General features: G+C 41.9%; 1 protein-coding gene and 1 pseudogene across 1 annotated transcript; both read right to left on the bottom strand.

The window, feature by feature from the left end:
- Nucleotides 1–1,757: 1,757 nt before the first annotated feature.
- Nucleotides 1,758–2,206, bottom strand: LOC108922289 (histone H2B-like). The gene has a single exon (XM_018732336.2). The coding sequence runs from the start codon at nt 2,202–2,204 to the stop codon at nt 1,830–1,832; it is 375 nt and encodes a 124-aa protein (XP_018587852.1). The 5' UTR covers nt 2,205–2,206; the 3' UTR covers nt 1,758–1,829.
- Nucleotides 2,207–6,149: 3,943 nt separating this feature from the next.
- LOC108922272 (carboxy-terminal kinesin 2-like) lies at nt 6,150–12,302 on the bottom strand (annotated as a pseudogene).
- Between the last annotated feature and the right edge of the window lie 7,771 nt (nt 12,303–20,073).

The raw sequence follows: 20,073 nt of genomic DNA on the forward strand, positions 1-20,073 counted from the left end.
AAACGCTTCCCTGACCGCAACAGAGAGAAGAGTCTGTTGTTCAGATGGCTGAGGTCTTTCACTATTTTCCTGACCTTGTTCCAGCATCGCTTGCAGTAGATAGTCTGCAGGTCAGGGAGCTCCATTCGGATGGTATTTTCAGCTGAGCGCACCACCCTCTGTAGAGCCCTTCTGTCCTGCTGGGTGCTGTTCCCAAACCAAGCTGTGATGCTTCCTGTCAGGATACTCTCAATGGTGCAGGTGTAAAAGTTCCTTAGCACCTTAGAAGGCAGTCTGAAGTTTCTCAGGCGTCTAAGGTGGTAGAGACGCTGCCGGGCCTTCTTCACCAAGGTGTTAACATGACAGGACCATGACAAGTCCTGTGTGACGTGAACACCCAGGTACTGGAAACTGTCCACTCTCTCCACTGGAGTTCCATTGATCATGAGAGGTTGGTAGCTTCTCTCTTGCTTTGTGCTGAAGTCCACAATCAACTCCTTAGTCTTTCTGACGTTCATGAGGAGGTTGTTTTCCTAGCACCAGTGCTCCAGACATGTTATCTCCTCCATGTAGGCCTTCTCATTGTTGTCAGAGGTCAGGCCCACCACAACAGTGTCAGCAAATTTGATTATGGCGGTGGAGTTCGAAGTAGCCACGTAGTCATGTGTACAGCAAGTACAGCAGGGGGCTCAGAACACAACCCTGTGGGGCTCCAGTGCTGAGCGGGAGGGTGGGTGAGACATGCCTGCTCATCCAAACTGCTTGTGGTCTGTCCATGAGAAAGTTGGACATCCACTGGCACAGAGATGAGATCAGTCCCAGGTCCTCCAGCTTGGAGGAAATTATGGTGTTAAATGCTGAACTGTAGTCAAACAGCATTTCAACATAATTTCCCTTCCTGGTGTCCAGATGACTCAGTGCTGTGTGAAGGGGGTACATGATGGCATCCTCTGTGGAACAGTTTGCAAACTGAAGTGGGTCTAGTGTGTCAGATAATGCAGAGGTGATGAAGTCTCTGACCAGTCTCTCAAAGCACTTTATCACAACTGAAGTCAGGGCTACTAGGCAATAGTCACTGAGGTAGGCAGGCTGCGGTTTCTTCAGGACAGGGGCAAAGGTGGACTGCTTGACATGTGGTTCAAACGTGGTGACATGTAGCACAACACGTGGCAACTCCATAAGCTTTTTTTTTTTTTTTTTAAACTTTAATAAAGTTAATACAATACACAAAAACAATCGACAAATTTACAACCAAACAAATCCGAAACCACATTTCCTACAGCTGGTCAACAAAGCTATTACATAAAACGCATTGTCAAGACAAAGTCTCTTTCCCATAACAATCCCCCTTCTTGGCTTCAAAATATAACTCATCTACACCTTCCTTACAACATACCCATAACGAGCCAAACGTGGGACATTCTCGCAACGTTTCCCGCTTACTCAGGCTCAACCAGCAGCGACTGTTCATATTGTCGTGTGACGTGGTGTTCCTCTATCCAACGGTATGCACGACCTCTCCATGTCAGCCTCCTACGGAAAGCTCCCCTCCCGCTTTTACTCATGTAATCCTGAGGAGTACGACTGCGCGGTTTCCCCTTTGCAAATCTTCACAATAAGACACCTGATCCCGCGCGGAGACGCGTAAAGCCGTTAAACTTTTGAGTGGTATGTCGCTTTGAATCTAAGCTTTCGCTGAAAGAATAAGTTAACTGTATAAGAACACGAGACACATTCAAGTAATAACGCATATTTACTAGCCATATGAAACAGCTGAATGAAAGAAATTTTGCTTTTTAAATGAATAGATAGGTGGCTCTTAAAAGAGCCTTTGGTTTATCTGAGTGACTTTACTTCGAGCTCGTGTATTTAGTGACAGCCTTGGTGCCCTCAGACACCGCGTGCTTGGCCAGCTCACCAGGCAACAGAAGGCGCACGGCAGTCTGAATCTCTCGGGAAGTGATAGTCGAACGCTTGTTGTAGTGAGCCAAACGTGAAGCCTCACCAGCGATGCGCTCAAAAATGTCGTTCACAAACGAGTTCATGATGCCCATAGCCTTAGAAGAGATGCCGGTGTCGGGATGGACCTGCTTCAGCACCTTGTACACGTAGATAGCGTAGCTCTCCTTCCTGGACTTTCTGCGCTTCTTCCCTCCTTTGCCTGCCGTCTTCGTCACGGCTTTCTTCGACCCCTTCTTGGGTGCTGACTTAGCAGGTTCAGGCATAGCTCCACAACTGGTAGAAAGAACAATAAAGCCAAACGCGCTAACACAGCTCTATTTATCCTAGTTCTATGCAAATAAGCTCCCCGGTTAAGCAGCTTTATCATTGGCAGAAGTAAAGTCTGCCCGACAACATTGACATTCTATTGGTTAAACCTTTGAGGCGCATAAAAAGCCTTTCAGGAAGGAACAAATCTTCCTGCAGTGCCTGGCCCTTGTCGTTGCTGAATTTTACCTTTGCATTAATTTATTTAGCAGGCTCTTTTCTCCAAAGCGACGTACATCTCGGAGAAAAAAACAATGAGTGCATTACATCAGCATTTTTGTTTTTTCTTACTACACTTCACGAGATACTTGCTATTGCTTCCAGAACTGATTTGTTAAAACTTTTATTTTTGTCCATGAAGCACAGATGGTCATACTAAACCACAGTATTTCGGTCACTGAAAACCAAAAAACAAGACTGTACCTGAGCTATAAAATGTATTACAGGATTCTTAGCTTATAAGCACACCTGAGCTCTCCTGAAATATTGAAGGGAGCTGGTCCAGGCACACGTTAAGCCATATTAAGTAGGATTTTATGTAGACCGGTGCAAATGTTAGTAGAGTAACTGTCATTAAGAATCTTCTCCTCTGCTGTGATATAACCTTTATTTGAGTACGCTCAAGGTAGTTATATTTTGAAAGAACATGTATGACTGCACCTCCAACGACCTACTGAAGTTTGCAGGTAACACAACAGTTATCGGCTTCATCCAGGACAATGATGAACCTGCATACAGGAGGGAAGTTGAGCTGGCTGGTGCAGTCGAAACAACCTGGAGCTGAACACGCTCAAAACAGTGGAAATGATTGTGGACTTCAGGAGGAACTCTCCCCGCCATTCTCAACAGCACCACATCAGCCCTGGAATCCTTGAGGTTCCTGGGTCCTACAATTTCCCAGGACATGATGTAGGACACCTCTATTGACTCCATGATGAAAAAGGCCCAACACTGGATGTACTTCCATTTTTTTGTTATAACTTTCTTTCATTAGAGTTTGGTTAGTTTTTCAAATTATTAAAAGGTAATAAATATTGTGTGACGTTAAGAATGTAACTCTTTGAAAATGGGTCATTTTAGTTTAATGGGTCACGTGATCTGAGTTTAATTGCAAGAGGGAATGTTGAATTCTGGGTAAGGTGTTATGGATGCAGAGGAAGGACATGCAGCAGCAAAATATAACTTCTGAAACATTTTCTGCAGAAGGTTCAAAGGGCCCACATGGTAATTGTCACTTTAGTTTATATTGTGTTATTATGACTTGATTTGCTTTATGTGGAAAAATGTGATTGTTTTGTGCATATTTATCATGTTAATTATATTTCTGTTGTAACAACGTGGTCATGCTGGTGTGTTAACAGAGGCTAATATGAGAGAATTTAAATTGTGTGAAAGATGTATGCTTGAATATTTTTATGTCTTTGTTTTTTGTAGTTTTCACGGTGGCTGTCGAGAGAGTGCGATAAATGTTATCACACATTTAGATATCAGTATGAAGCGTGGCTATCCTTTTGTTGAACCTGTGCAGCTATAGTTGTCATATACTGTACTCATCCATCCATCCATGCATCCATCTTCTGTCCCACTTGTCCTAAAAGGGTCGTGGTGGCAGCAGGGAGAGCAGAGAGACCCAGCCACCCCTGTCCCCTGCAACTTCCTCCAGCTCAACCTGGGGGATCCCCAGCCGTTCCCAGGCCAACTGTGAGATATAATCCCTCCAGCGGGTCCTAGGCCGACCTCGGGGCCTGGTCCCAGTTGGCCGTGCTCCGTATACCTCCAAAGGGAGGTGCCCAGGGGGCATCCTTATCAGATGCCCAAACCACCTCAACTGGCTCCTCTCAATGTGGAGGAGTAGCAGCTCTACTCCGAGTTCCTCCCGGATGTCCGAACTCCTCACCCTGTCACGGAGAGTGAGTCCCAGCACCCTCCAGAGAAAAAAAATTTCAGCCACTTGTATCCACGATCTTATTCTTTCGGTCATTACCCAGAGTTGATGACCATAGGTGAGGGTAGGGACGCAGATCAACCGGTAAATGGAGAGCTTCGCCTTATGGCTCAGCTCCCCCTTCACCACTACAGTCTGGTACAGCGACCACATTACTGCTGCTGCTGCTCCCAGTCTGTGGCCGATCTCACGCTCCCTTCTTCCTTCACTTGTGAACAAGACCCCAAGATACTTGAACTCCTCCACCTGGGGTAAAAACTCTCCCCTTACCTGGAGGGGGCATACCATCCTTTTCCATGAGAGAACCATGGACTCAGACTTTGAGGTGCTGATCCTCATCCCCACCGCTTCACACTCAGCTGCAAATTGTTCCAGTGCGTGCTGGAGGCAGCCATGTGACGGTGCCAAAAGGACAATGTCATCTGCAAAAAGCAGAGACGTCACCTTCCGACTCCCACACAGAATGCCCTCCTGACCTCGACTACGCCTTGATATCCTTTCCATGAAAACCACAAACAGGAGTAGAGACAAGGGACAACCTTGGCGGAGTCCAACACCCACACTGAACAGGCCTGACTTAATGCCAAGTATGCGGACACAGCTTTCGCTCCGTATGTACAAGGACCGAATGGCCCGCAGTAGTGGCCCCGGTACCCCATACTCCTGAAGCACCTCCCACAGAATTTCCCGGGGAACACGGTCATAGGCCTTTTCCAAGTCCACAAAACACATGTAAAAAGAAAAGACCCCAGTTAGGTTGAAAAACTGCTTTTAGTATGGCTAAATGAAAAACGATTAGCTGGAGAAAATATGTCACAGGCAACAATCTGCAAAAAGGCAGGAGTTCTATATGATGACGTTGTTAGACACCCCTGGAACGAGTGGTGATTGTAGTGAGCCTTTCACGTTGTGATGTGATCCTGGTTCTGAGTTAGTCCAGTTTGTTTGAGGGATTGGAGATTTGCTAGCAGTAGGCCGGGGAGAGACAAATCGGTTTGCTCAAGCCTAAACGATATTTAGTGTCCTCTTAAGAAATTGGGTTTGTTAGTACGTTAGCATTTTATTTTTTGTCCAGGTCTGTTATTTGCCATTTAGCCAGATGCCATCATGGCTAAGATGGACACTACTATGCAGCTAATGTGAGAAAATTTCATCAATTGTTCATTTGACTTTTTTGTAAGGCTCTTTATTCACCTTTAACTATGAATAAGGGATTGTGTGTAGTAATTGCTTGCAAGAATATGTAATACACCCAGTGTTGAGGCTGCAAGGCCACACTAATAACTGAACCATGGCTGCGCCGACTATACTTTCTTTGTTTTTACTTATTTTAGTACTTTATCTTACTTTAACCACCTTTTCACATTATCATGGGCACTATCAGCTACGATAGAAATACTCTTATTTCTATTGGTACCCACGCCACTCACCATATGACTTTTGTAACACCAGATCCCAGCTGGCCAGCTGAGATTCAGAGAACGAACAAAGGACGTGACCTGCGGCGGAGACCCCCCAGGAAAAACGAGCCGGTGTCAGAAACAGGCTGAGGGCTCGCGCACACCGCACTCCCCTGCCTAGTATCCTGCTAGCCAACGTCCAGCCTCTGGACAACAAGCTTGACGACCTCAGAGCCCGGGTTAAGTTCCAGAGAGATATTCCAGACTGCAACCTCCTCTGCTTCATGGAGACATGGCTGACCCCAGCGGTACCAGACGAGTTCACGGTTTACTACATGGACAGAACACTGGAGTCGGGGAAGTCAAGGAGAGGGGGAGTGTATTTAATGGTGAACAGCAGCTGGTGCGACAATACAAGCATTGCTACACTTGCTCCTGCACAGACAACCTGGAACTTCTGATCATCAAATGTCGTCCTTTCTACCTTCCTCAGGAATTCACCTTGGTCATAGTCCTCTCTGGGGCTGAAATAGTTGGTGCTGCTGGGGGACTGGCTCTCATTCAGAACGGGGCGGCTGGGGGCAGGACTTCAGAGTGGGCTTCACCGGATTGTGCTCCTGCCCCAGGCTCTCGCCCACTGCTGCTGCTGCACCCGGGATTGCACTGAGCACCTCCACCCTGTGTTCCAGTAGTCCCCCCCAACCTTCCTTAGGGAGCTCGGTGCACTTGTCCACGATGTGCCACATCTGCAGCACACTCCCCATGGTGAGGTAGTTGACGATGTCCTCTCGTAGCATGCGCAGCTGATCAGTGTAGGCACAGCTTAGAACACTCTCAAAGGCCCGGGGGTCCACAACGGCTGGGATGGATACAGTAGACATGTTTTTCAGCAGCACCTGGAAAAAGTTTTTTTTTTTTTTCTTTGAAAAATGTACATAAGAGTGTGCAGCACTAAATGTCTATTAAAGTGAAATTTTGGCCATTTAATACAGAAAAACCAGAGTGCAATCTGTGTAAGGTGTTAACATAAGAGAAGTAAAAACCCTGAAACAATCTTTTACAGACCTGGTCACGACAGTAGGGTGACGAAGCAGCCAGCACACATCTGTGTGCCCAGAAAACTTGGCCCTGCACCTGGATGGACAGGTCACACATCTGTCCCTCCTCACGCTGCCAGTTCAGACTTTCCAGCACAGTCGTGTGTACGCTGGGAAAAGACACCTGCACCACCGAGCAGGCAGGGGCACTAGAGACACTGCTGCTACTGCAGCCTTGCTCCACCGACACAGACATCAGGGCTGGAAAAGGCACGGGGACAGGATGGCTTAGGACTCGTCCCATACGGGGTCCCGGGGAGCCAGAGCCCAACCCAGAAACACAGGGTGTAAGGCTGGAGGGGGAGGGGACTTGGACTCCTGTCCCACACCACAGGAGTCCAAGTGCGCATCTGGATATTTGTCACAGCCTGTTTTCAATTACATTTCTGTTAATTACTAAGTGATTAACACGCACAAATAAATTAACTTACTTGTAGTACGGATGTGACTGTCTGGGGTCCGAATCCCCGGTGTCGTAGCCCCCCCCCCACTCAGCATTTTCTGCTTTATTGTTGTATTTTTTGTTAACTTATTGTCAGTTTAAACCCATGTGGCTTTTCTGTGGAAATAACCTGCAGCAGGTGGAATTGTTTAGTTAGTCTCTAGAGCCTGTGTGGCACAACCTGATGAACTGGAAATATTTTAAAATCTTTGTGTGCATTACCAAATCGTGAATCTTGTGGACATTATGTATATTTAAGTGCACCTTTACCCCATCTAGTAGGTACAAAGCACCTGTTTTAATTCAGTCTAGATAACTATCTACCAAATAATTGAGAACAGGTTAAGATTTCTATTTTATTTAAAAATGAGTCTGCAGTACATAAAAGGGCACAAGGAGCTACAAGAAAAATTTAAGCATTCCAATAATCAAAAAAGACAAATGATTAACCTATTTGCCTGTTATTCATTAACTATAAAAAGCCATCAATGTGCTAAGTAGGCAAATATTTTAAGGAGCGTTGCATTTCAGCATACTTTTCTCCTCTGTAAATGCCAGTGCTAATTTTCTGTTGACAGATGCTGTACCGATGACACATTCATTCACCTGCAAGAAAGTAATATAAACCACATTTTCTCTTAAAAACAACTATCATTTATATATTTAAAGTAAGTACCACATAGATATGCATGTGAAGTTCTCATTTAATTTAAAAATAGTTATCCTCCAATTCCAACTCATACTGATTAACATGACACACCAGTATTGAAAGTGCAGTGAATGAAACTGCAGTTTAACACAGTAAAATACTGACCTTGCTGGCAAATCGAAAGGAGTTTAAAGACTCCCCAAAGCTGTCTTCCTCAGGGGAAATGTTGACGAACATGAGCCTAAAAGAAAAAGAATGTACTTTATAAATACTATTAAACCCAAATGTATAAAAAAAAAAATAAAAAATAAAAAAAACTAAAATAATAAAAGGTCAACAATTGAATGAAGAATGAACATCAAAAGTTATTAGTGGTGTTACTAGTAATGTCCAAAATGCATTTTTGTGCATTAATTTGCAAGAGGTAATCCGAGTACTGACATGTAGTCAGAAGTTCCATGATGTTATTTTTCCTGCTCAAACTACCCGTGAAACAGATGGGCTGCAAGGTGTACTCATTTAGTTTAGACAACATTTACTGGTGTGACAGACTTTGCTCTTTTCAAACAATACTTTCAAAACTTAAGTTCAGACAACTGGAAGACAACTTACATCTTGCCATTTCCTCCCAAGTAATGCTGCAGCAAGTATGTAAGCTTTGAGTTTCTATAAGGTATGAAGCTGTCCTATAATCAAATAGTAGTAAGGATGTTAATGGAATTCTACCATCAGACACAGTGAGTAATGATGGTCACAAACAGCCTGTTGTCAAACACAGCCAATACAGTAAAACTGAACAGACACCCACTTTGTTAGCAAGTGCAGTGATCACCATCCCAAGACTGGTGAGGGAGTTATTAATGGCAATCATCTCCTTAAACCTCTCTCCTTGGGACTGAGATTTCTGGACCCTCTCACTGCCAGCCAGGTCAATCAGGCACAGGGAGGCTGAAGACAACCAGTTGAACATGAATTCCATTTACAAATATTAAAATAATTTTCCACATGCTGTACGTTTATGGGATGAATTGGCGAACAATTAGAACTGAATACTCTGGGCAGAAATAATCTTCAATAATTTAAATGTAGCTTGAAAATAAAACATAAAAACAATACTCTGCAACAGACTGGCATCAGAATAAACTTTGTGTTTGTAAGTGGAAGAGCCAGCATATTTAAAGAACTGAAAACTTTATACATAAAACCTTTCCACAGACAGATATGTAATCAAAGGTACGTATTTGGTATTACAAAGTCCAGAAGAACAAGCCTCACATTTGCTCTTTAGACCTCTGTCAGCATTTTCGCCCTCGATGTCCAACTGAAACACAATGAGAGCGGGAGGAGTAATCGTTCATGTTGGTACGAGCAGTGGAACGGTTCCTGTTGGCCAGCTCGATGAGGGTGCGCACCTAGGAGAGGTGACGCATGGAACAAAGTGTACACATATTAGTGAAAAAATTCACTGATACACAAATTAAACAGTGTTTCAACAAATTCTTAGCAAAGTATACAAAGTAAACCTCATCCTCAGTTGTCACTTTCTGGTAGGTCAGATTGGTGACAGTGATTTCGGTTGCAGAGATTTTCTTGATCTCATGCTCTGGCCTCTTGTTAGGCTTGCCCATGTACAGAAGATCCCTGAGCATCTCATTGTAGATCTCCACAAAGCTTGCAACAAATGTGTAATGATAAGGAGAAAAAGGGGGGGGGGGGGGGGGGGCGCATTCAATCAATCTGGAATTGAAAAGAATTGCACTTTAAAGCACTCTGCATCCGTACATATTAATCTTCAGGTGTATTGTTATAAAATTGGTATCAAAATGCCTGTGCAGATTTTAAATCATATTTTAAGAGCGCCTGATGAATAGAGTACCTGCCAGCCCTGTTCTTTGAGAACACTGGCTGTTCTGGGAAAAAAAAAATAAATAAAAAAATCGCTGGACTGCTCTATGGATAACTCCCCATGTCTCCAACTCTCCACCCTCCATTGTGTATGTCTTCCTACTTCCCGCTTGGCAATAGGCAAAGCAGCAGACATTGTAGACATCCAGAGCAGACTGGATGAGCAAGGAGATCTCCTTGAAGACTTCCTTCTGAGTGGCATGTGGCCCAAACACCTTGTCAAAACTGAAGTTATAGCTCTTCTGGGTGTCATTCTTCTGACCTGTGCGAGACTGTGCATTAACATAATTAAAACACAATGTACAATATTTACAAAAACTTAAGTGATTTGAGCTTTAAAGCAAAAACATGCACAATGTAAAAAGAAATAATTACTTCAGTTTTAGCCAGTTTAAGGCTCTAATCATGAGCAGGGAGCTCAATGTGTGCCATGGTTGACTGATCAGGAGTCAGTAGGGGACGTACTCTACAGAAAACTCGAATGTTACCCTACAAAGACAGGAGGAATTAGTTTCTTCTTCAAATCACAACCAATACCCATTTAGCTTACTTGTAGACACTGGCAAGGCTATAACTCACGTTGAGCTCCTGCGCGCCATCTCACCCCTGTACAGTTGTTCTGACTGGTGGGACACCTTTGCCTCATTTAGACTGGCCTGATAGCAAGACAGTATGGAGCCCTGGACAGAGAGCTCAGTCTGACACAGAGAGGGGAGGAAAAAAATAAAAATCAGAACAAGTGTATAATGAAGATGATGAAGCACTGCAGAGCTTTGCTTCATGCAGCCTACATGACTCAAAATGTATCCAAAGACAAGTGATTTTGTTCTGACAACAAGCTACTACTCCAGTTTGTTCCCTTGCCAAATTCTTAACAGCATCCAAGCGTGACCATTACCTGTACATTTTGGAGTTCAGATTCCAAGCTCTGCTTCAGGCTAAGCAACGTGTCATGCTCCTCACGCAAAGTGTTGAATTTCCTTGTGAGCGAGTTCTTCTCACTGGCGATCTCTTCTAGTTGTTCTCTTACTCTGGACAGATCAGCCACATATTGGCTGCAACATAAAGCAAGCATGCTCTGAAATTGTAAATATGGACTTTAAAATGTGTAACTTTAATGTGAGCCTTTCAAATCATATAGAAAGTTATTAGATGGAAACAGGAGCCAAGAAATAAATAACCATCTTCACACCTCAGTTGTTTCAACGTGTAGACCTCTACATCTAACTTCTGCTCCCGCTCCTGAGCTCTGGCCAACGAGTCTTTCAGGTTCTGGTTCTCCTGAGTGGTTGTTTTCAGGCAGTTCTGATAGGCTTGGACCTTGTTCTTCATGTCGCTCACTCTGCCCTTTAGATCCTAAGTTGGCCGTCGTGAGCCCGTTTTTCCTGCTGCGGGTGCTGAAGACAGCATTTGCAATCAAGTGCCAGACACATTTAAACTACTCCAGAAGAATCTGGAGCATAAACAACCTTTTTCAATGTCTAGTTCCTTTACTTCTTCAATTTATACATTCTTCTATTACACAAGACTGACACTTGGTTGAAGCGGGTTAATCTCACACACACACACACACACACACACACACACACACACACACACACACACAGTCTGAACCGCTGGTCCCATACGGGGGTCGCGGGGAGCCAGAGCCGCGGGGAGGGAACACACCCAGAACGGGATGCCAGTCCATCACAAGGCACCCCAAGCAGGACTTGAACCCCAGACCCACCGGAGAGCAGGACCCGGTCCTACCCACTGCGCCACCATGCCCCCCTTGCAGGTTAATTACTTCCAGGTAATGTTACACTAACATACACTGAAAGTCAGCAAAATAATGGTTAATAATAGTCTCACAATGCCTTATACATTTAGAACCAGAAGGTTCCACATCACAAGTTACCTGGGACAGAGGCAATTGGATGCTTTGCAGCCAATACAATTCAAAAAGAAAAGAATAAATCAAATGGAAGACCAAGTTACTCAAAATTCCATACATCCATTCTCAATAGCTACACCTACAATGCAGGACCACAGCAGTTCAGAATCCATCCTAGAACCACAGGGCATGAAGTAGAGTACACCTTGGATGGAACACTTCATCAGAAGGCAATTTTAAAGTCTGATTAACAAATGTGTCCAAAGCAACTCGCTCTTGAACATCCAGCGGCTACAGCTGCTGCTCCAGTCGCCTGAAAGGGTTTAATTAACAGATAGAAAACAAGAATTGTAGTACTTGAATAACTGATCTTAAGAAAAAAGGGAAAACGCAATCATCAAATTCCAGACTGATCCACACAACAACTGTCAAGTATCATTCAATAGGCAACAATTAGGAAAGAAAATAATTGGACTCACTTGCACCCCATTCAGACACAGCTGCTGGACGCTGGCGTGTCCCAACCATGCTGATTGCCTGCTTCCTTTTACCAGGGTCCACATCAATTTTCCGCAGTTTCTTTCACACAAGAGTGACAGAGGATGTGAACATGGCTCTACTGTGACAGATGTCACTGCTTCTGGTGTACCATTCCAACAAGACATGGAGCCGATCGAAACTCACCTGTGCAGGCTGCTCGGCGCTGCTCGCGCTGCTCTCAGTGTTGCTGGCGAGAGTCATCTTCACAGAGAACACAGGGAGGCACGATGAATTCCGAGAATATAAAAACATGATTTACACAGTTTTAATCAAGAAAGATACCTCCTGATAAACTTCCTCTCATGAAAAATTAACACCAGCTATAGCAGCACAGTGACACAGCGAATAGCGCTAATGTGTCACAGCACCTGAGTGGTGCGAGAGGACATGGGTTTGAGCCCAACTCAGTCTGCGTAGAGATTACATGTTCTCCCTGTATCTGCGTGGGTTACCTCCCACAGTCCAAAGACATGTGGTTCAAGTTCCCCCATAGTGTGTGAGTAACAGAGTGTGTGTTCGTGTTCCACTGATGTATGGATGAGTGACCCATTGTAAGTAGTGTATCTAGCAGTGTAAGTCACCTTTGCAAATAAGGGGGGGGGGTGGGCTCATAACACTACATAGAGTTCACTGGAAGTCACTTTGGAGAAAAGCATCTGCTGAATAAATGTAAATCAGTTAATCATCAGAAACACTAAAACAAAACTAATCAGTCAGTCAATATCACTGAGTCACTCTGCAATCAAATGGGTAAATTTAAATGGACAAATTCCCTTTATAATAAAGAGATTTATTAGGAGAATGCAGAAAACACCAACCTCTTCATTCATTCTGTTGCTGTTGGAGAAGGGACCTAGTAGAAGACAGGAAATGCAGAGCTCTGAGGGGCAGGTGTGTTTACTACCTTAATCTGAAATCTCTTGATACATTAGTCTATTAGACAGGCTTAATAATAAGATAAAAACATTAGCAATAATTAACTCTAAAAAAAACTAAGACATACATATTGAAAAAGTATAGGAAGTCACTGTGACTGTAATACACAATTCTACACGTGCTGAAAAACAATTACGGAAAGCTCAAAACTCAAACTTAATTAATTCCAGAAAAGGTGTTTGAGTTCTGAATAAATTTTTCCCATAAGAAGAAATAATGGGGATTAATCCGATCCAGACCCCCAATGATTGCCTATTTAAACACATACATACATACATACATACAGTGGAAGCCTCCCACGGCTCACCACACTATGAATGCCACTTTGGCATTTAAATGTCTCAAACCATCCCCTACTGGCCTTGAAAGGCTCACTAAATAGGATCACTCGTTCCAGGGGCGTCTTTAACGACTTCCTCATAAAAAGCTCGTACCTTCTCACAAATTGTTGCCTGTGTTACAAATACGCCCTCTAACTGTTTCTAGTTAAACCACGTTAAAAGGAGTTTTTTCTACTTTCTCAGTCACCTCAGGTCTTCGGCTCGACTAATAGATTTTATGCCTGTTGCAACATCTGCCGCTTTAATCCTTTCCTGACCAAAATTGTATAGATGGTCGATTTTGGCATTCTATATTCAAGGACAAGACCAGCTGTGCGACAACCTCTCTGTCTCTCATACTTCTCAATAATTTGTGTTTTTTTTTTTTATATATCCCAATAGTGGCCCTCACAATCTTACTTGTCTTCTTACCCATGATGATGCAGACCTGGGAAAAAATAATACACTAACGTATTAACAAACCTAATTTCTTAAGAGACCACTAACTATTGTTCTTGTTAATTCCTCTATAAATTTTTTTTTAACATAAGACGTACCTGAAGAACAGTGATACATTCGCAGAGTGTGTTTCAAACTGAAAACTTTCCCGCGGCTTCCCATTTTCCACTCTAATTGGCCCGTTGTCACCGTCAATCAAAAATCACGTGGCAAAACATCAAAGCACAAGAACACTCCCACACTTAGCTTCTGTATTTACCGAATCATTCAAATATTTAATAGGGAAGTAACCAACTGGAAGATATGCATAGGAAAATACTTGAGTAATAACTGACAACTCTAATAAAACTGTAAAATATACATATTGAAAAAGTATAGGAAGCCACTGTGAACACAAGTCTACGTGTTCAAAAACAATTACAGTGGAAGCTTGGAATTCGAACTTAAATCGTTCCACAAGAGAGTTCGAGTTCTGAATCAATTTTTCCCATAAGAAATAATGTAGACTGGATTAATCCGTTCCAGACCCCGAAATGATTGCCTATTTAAACCTATATACATACAATACCTGATGCACTGAAAGCCTCCCCACTCCTCACCACACTATGAATGCCACATCCAGCCTTACGCCCTGTGTTGCCGGGTTAGGCTCCGGCTACCCGCGACCCCGTATGGGACAAGTGGTTCAGATGATGTCAGTTAGGCATGCAGCATTATCACAAAAAATAGCTAACATGATGCGAAATGAATGATCTTGGTATATTTTGTAGCGTCCCCCCTCCATGGAGCTACTACTAGAATCAAACTGGTGCGGGAGGCAGGCACTGCGGGGTAAAAGGAACGTGCTCTTCTAATATTCGACGCGTACGTGATTGTGTCTTTCGCTAGCAGTCTTAACAAAGACGCTCCAGACAATACAAAACACACGCAACTATGTACACACATGAACACTAACTAATATCAACTGTTTACAAGACGGACGCTGGTACAACTGACTCCCCTCAGCTCAGCGCCGTTAACAGTATATCATCATCATCATGACGTGTTGCTTAGGATGCTCTCTCTGGTACCAAGGCCGGGTTAACTTAATGTAAGCGCTGCGATGCACTTGTTGCAACATGTCATGATGAATAGCAAAGCTCAAAACGTGAAGGCGAGGCCAAAAGGCTCAGAGAAACTAAGTCTGTTGAAATGAGTGAGAAAAATTTCTCAGTTCATAGTAACTAGTTCTGCCACGTTGAGGAGAGGCAGCTCTGAATGGATTGAGAAGCACAGACACTGAGTCAAGTGGAAACACCAGTCAAGGCAGAATAAAACAGGGATAAGTTAATCCTAAATCAGTTAGTAGGCTAACATTTTTTAGTTCTGTTTTGTGCTCTGCTTTCATCAGAAATTCTAATGTACTATGAAACCGGAGTACTACGAGTATTTTGTCTTTGTGATTAGCTCAGCTTTGAAAGCATAATTTCTGAATGCTGCAACGTGATTTCATAATCACTCATCAGAGAAATATCACACTCTCTAGAAAATATTCCACCAGTGAATTAAGAAATAAGTTGTTAAATTATTACTGAAAATTAAGTCTGTTCTCTCCTAAACTGGCATTTGTTGCATATTTAATATGTAAAATAATGAAAATTTGCACTTAACATCTTCACAAATAAGTTTGTAGTGATCTGATCTGAGCCACAGGCACGTGTTCTGTGTAGATACAAGTTTTGGTCATTATTGGACAACTACAATTTCTTTGCCAACAGGCTTGCCATTTAGCTAATTCCTGTTCATTTTTAATTTATTTTAACTGCAGGTTCTTCTCATGTCTGATCTTGGTGTGGTGTGGAACAGAACTTTTTGGACCCCATATTGTTTTGGTAAGTGCCTTTAACAAATGCTTAAAAGCTATACTGATGGCAGCAGTATTTCAACAGTCATTCAATTTAAACAATGATTTAAACCACAACTGCACAGATCTGCAACAGCTAATTATGTGGTATCCATTTTTCCTTTCTTTACTGGTACCATGATTATGGTACGGTAAATGACCATGCAAAAAAGCTAAGCTCAAGGGAAAATATATAGGGAAGAAGGAGGAGCTTAACACCGGTAGGTTGTCATCTTATAATTCACAATGAAGAGCTGTTACATTCATCCTGAAAAAAGTACTGGTACACATTTCTTTCACTTTCTTCATCTTTCAGCTTCTTGCTAGATGTGGTTCTGTGTCTTTGGTTTTCCTATAGTATAATAATGACTAATTGCAGCACAGAGTCAACCTGCCACAGGTCATGCATAGACAGCCTAACTCTTCATGTTTTGAGTGAACTGTTGGGATTTTAGTTCTGTTTACTCAGCATCATATGAGATTCCATCATGATCAAAAGTATATGTTACACTGAACAGATTGTATTTATTTCACTGTGTACAGCTTTATGTAATCAAAGGTGATGCGGATCTCCGTGCCCCAGAGATCATCACTAATGTTTCATTTTTTGTCCCTTTTCTCTCTTTGTTGTTTGTCTAGTTTATGTGGCAGTTAAAGACTGTGGCACTGAAGTGTCTAGGGCCTAGGCGATCAGAACTTCTTAAACATTACAGACTAAAATGTGGTCGTTTTGGAAAAGGCCATCGTATTAAATGTGTATATCCTGATTGTTCATGTATTTATAAGACTTGGAATTCACTCTTGACACGCTTGTTGAGGAATCACACCAATACCTTAACGCACTCTGATATAGTTACAACATTCTCCTGTCATGTATGTGGCCGTAGTGAATTTGGAACAGAACGTGACTATTTTGTGCACCTAAGTCATCATCTGAAAAACAATGAGGTAGTCACTTGTATGTTTAAAGGCTGTCAACACAAATCCAACGTGTACAGCACATTCAAGTCGCATAAAAGTTGTAAGCACAGCTTACATTACATTAACCGTAAAAGGACAGCAGTCCTCAAAGCACTTTGCATCTATTCAGGTGAGGATGATGGGCATCTTGTTCAGGAGTATGTGGTAAGTCAGTGTCACATGTACATGTTTTCTATTAAGAAAATGTTTTATGATTTAATGTCACTTGCCCACTAATCATTACAAGCTGTTGTGTCAGCACCAATAACTTTGGTTCAAAACTCTTGAATAGGTAGAAAAAATAGCTTTCACAGTGTCATAAAGAGAGGTGCTTCTGTTATTTAGCCTAGCTTCATTGATATAAGTGGGGTGGTCAAAATAATAGAAACGCATGTAAGTAAATCCAGTATAATTTAACAGCACCATGAACTGCAGCCTCCAAAATTATGATACAGCTGAATTACCACCTCTTTGAAAGTTTGAATAAAAATTAAACATTATAACCATAATGAAAATAGTATTTCATAACCATTGTATTAAACTGCATTGCTTTTAGCTAAATGTACCAAAGAAACTGACAACTGAGTGTATATATAAGGCTTTGGTACATACATAATACTTGTTAGTAGGAGACATTCTTTATCAGTTTGGCTCTGCAAAAAGACTTGATAGGAAGAGATATACACAATATCACCAGACTTATCTTTAGGGATTGATAGGTATTTGAGAAAGTGTATGTTATTAACATTAAAATAATTGCATGAATACATGCTTTCTTTTTTCTCCTGTTATATTGAAATCTACAGGACATTAATGGAGATGACATCCTAAGAGACCTGCAAAAATCTACAATGGGCATATATGTCATCAACAAGAAGGGTGCAGAAACTGGACATTATGATGATATTGGCATTTATGTTGAAAGAGCTGTCATTCTGGAGAACACTGGATCTGTACCCTGAGCTTCTGCAACGATGCTTGGAGTCATCTATGCACTGAACATGGCTTACCCCAAACATCTGAAGTACTACTATGAATTTATTCAAAAAGTGCTCTTTCGGATGGGTAGTGAAAGGCGGTCCCCCAAAATCCTTGGTTTAAAGAACAAAATCAGTGCTGGAGTGTAGATTTTGTCAGCCGCACCCTGTAAAGCTGCAGTGGTATTTATGTTTTTTTTTTTTTTTCCCGGGGGGTGAGAGAGAACATGTACAATGATGTGAAATGCAGTTTCAGAAGATCTTGTAAACTGAAGAACAAATTGGAAGAAAATATTTAAAGATGTCCAAGGGATTTTGAGGACTCTTCATTAGAAATGAAAATTTGTGTTGTTTCTCTTGGTAGTGGTCAGGAATGGTGCTGTTACTTTTTGTTAATGATACTGGTCCATTTTGTTTTAAGATCTTAAGCCAATCAAGGTTTGAGAAAGTGACTTGCATTACAGGCACTCTTGTTTCTGAGAACAAAACTTGTGTTATGTCTGGTCACAGATCATGACTGACTAAAGCTTTTGGATTTGTCAGGGAGTAATTTATTTTTATGTTTCCGTTGCTTAGTAGAATCTGAGCATCATATTTCATTTTTCTCCACTGTAAAAGATTCTTTTATTTTCTGTAGAAGCTTTTATGTAAGTCAGCTAAGGGTTTCAGTTAATGCAAGTTATACTTGTTGAAGAAATTATACTGTATGTTTTCTGCAGTCTTGGTTTATTAGACTTCACTCTGACAGATGTTTCTGAATTGCTTAATTCAAATGCCACAGCTGTTAAAATATCTTCTTTCCTTTATTTGTCTGAATATTTAGTTTATTGAAAGTTAAGCTAATAATGGCTAGAAATGTTTAATTAGATTAAATATAATTTCAGTATGTAAAAATCTAACAATTGCTTTGAATTAGAGTAAACCGTACTTAAAATGGTTAAGCTAAAAATACAAATAAAATAGAGCAGAGCTTACTTAAAAACATTAAGTACAGTCAACTTAAAAATGTCTGGATTTAGACACGTTTATTTTGTGCATCCCTTTGACATAATAAAATTGAGTAAATTCAACATATTTCTTTCACCGTATTTACAACACGGGGGCATGGTGCCTCAGTGGGCTTGACCGGGTTCGAAGAGTTCGAGTTTCGAAGCATTCGAGTTCCGAGGCTCCATTATAGTTGTCATATACTGTACTGTATATTATAAATAGGCTGCAATGTATAGACGTTTAAGTTCTTGGAAAAAATGTGACATTTTTTATAAAACAGAAATCTATTTATTGCACGGGGGTGTGGTGCCGCAGCAGGCTTGGCCGAGTCCAAAGAGTTCGAGTTCCGAGGCTCCACAAAACAAAACTTTTAATATGAAATCTGTCTTTGAGACAGTTACACTCCCAAATTACTGTTGAATAAATCTAGTAATTTCTTAAACTAAATTTCAGAACTAAATAACTGTCTGTTTACTCTATCTGCAATCTATTAAGTCAAATACTGAAATCCTTGACTTTAGGCTTCAGAGGTCATTTCTACTGAACTCACATTTTAGTTGCTCTCTACTAATACAACTAATTTATGAATAGGACATTCAAGAATGGAAGAATTGAGTTGTTGACCCTCTTTACCAGGCTTCCCAATTCCCACAGGAATTACTGATCCAGTTCTACTCAACTCTCATTGAGTCTGTTCTGTGCACTGCTATAACTATCCAGTTTGAGATACCAAATCAGACAGAAATAGGCTACAAAGGACAGGCAACACAGTTAAGAGAATCATTGGTGTGCTCCTGTCTACCCTTCAGCTCAGAAGGACTCTGCCAGTGACTTCTGTCTCAGTGACGGCACTACTGGAGGTCTGTCTGAAGGATTTCTCTCCTCCTCCTCCCCTCTCTTTTCGTTTCTTTTGGAGCTCTTTTCTCTTTTTCGTGTTTTTTTAATGTGTTTGTGTAAGTTGGTGGTGCTGCCACAGTAGCGAATAGCCTTCCTACACACGTAGCAGTTTGCAATGTTTTCATTTAGAGCCGTAAATTAACTCTACACAGCGCTCCTCTTTCTTTCTACCATGCTATCTCTCACTCATTGCAGCCAAAACTCTGCTTGCGCTTGGCACCGCAGAGTCATGTGATAGCAAGACAACAAAACACAGCGGAACAGGAGCAGCGTATGCACACACAGATAAGTCTACTTTTTGATAAAACGGGAGTAATATACTGAACATAGAGAACTGAAACTTAAACTAAAGTATCGATCCGCCCCCCCCTGACCTTATGCACCTCAGCCCCTCTAGCTAATGAAGTTTTCTGAAGCATAATTATATACTGTATTATACGGGGAATATCTAGATAGCACATAAAATGGTAAATTTAAGAGCCCTTTTCAGTTTTGTGAGTGGCTCTTAAAAGAGCCTTTTGGTTTTTGTGTTTTTCAAATCGGCGAGAACT

Source organism: Scleropages formosus, chromosome 1 (genome assembly GCF_900964775.1).
Source record: "Scleropages formosus chromosome 1, fSclFor1.1, whole genome shotgun sequence".
Lineage (NCBI taxonomy): Eukaryota > Metazoa > Chordata > Actinopteri > Osteoglossiformes > Osteoglossidae > Scleropages > Scleropages formosus.

Coding starts and splice junctions, on each gene's coding strand:
- LOC108922289 (XM_018732336.2), bottom strand. CDS start 2,204: ATGCCTGAACCTGCTAAGTCAGCACCCAAGAAGGGGTCGAAGAAAGCC.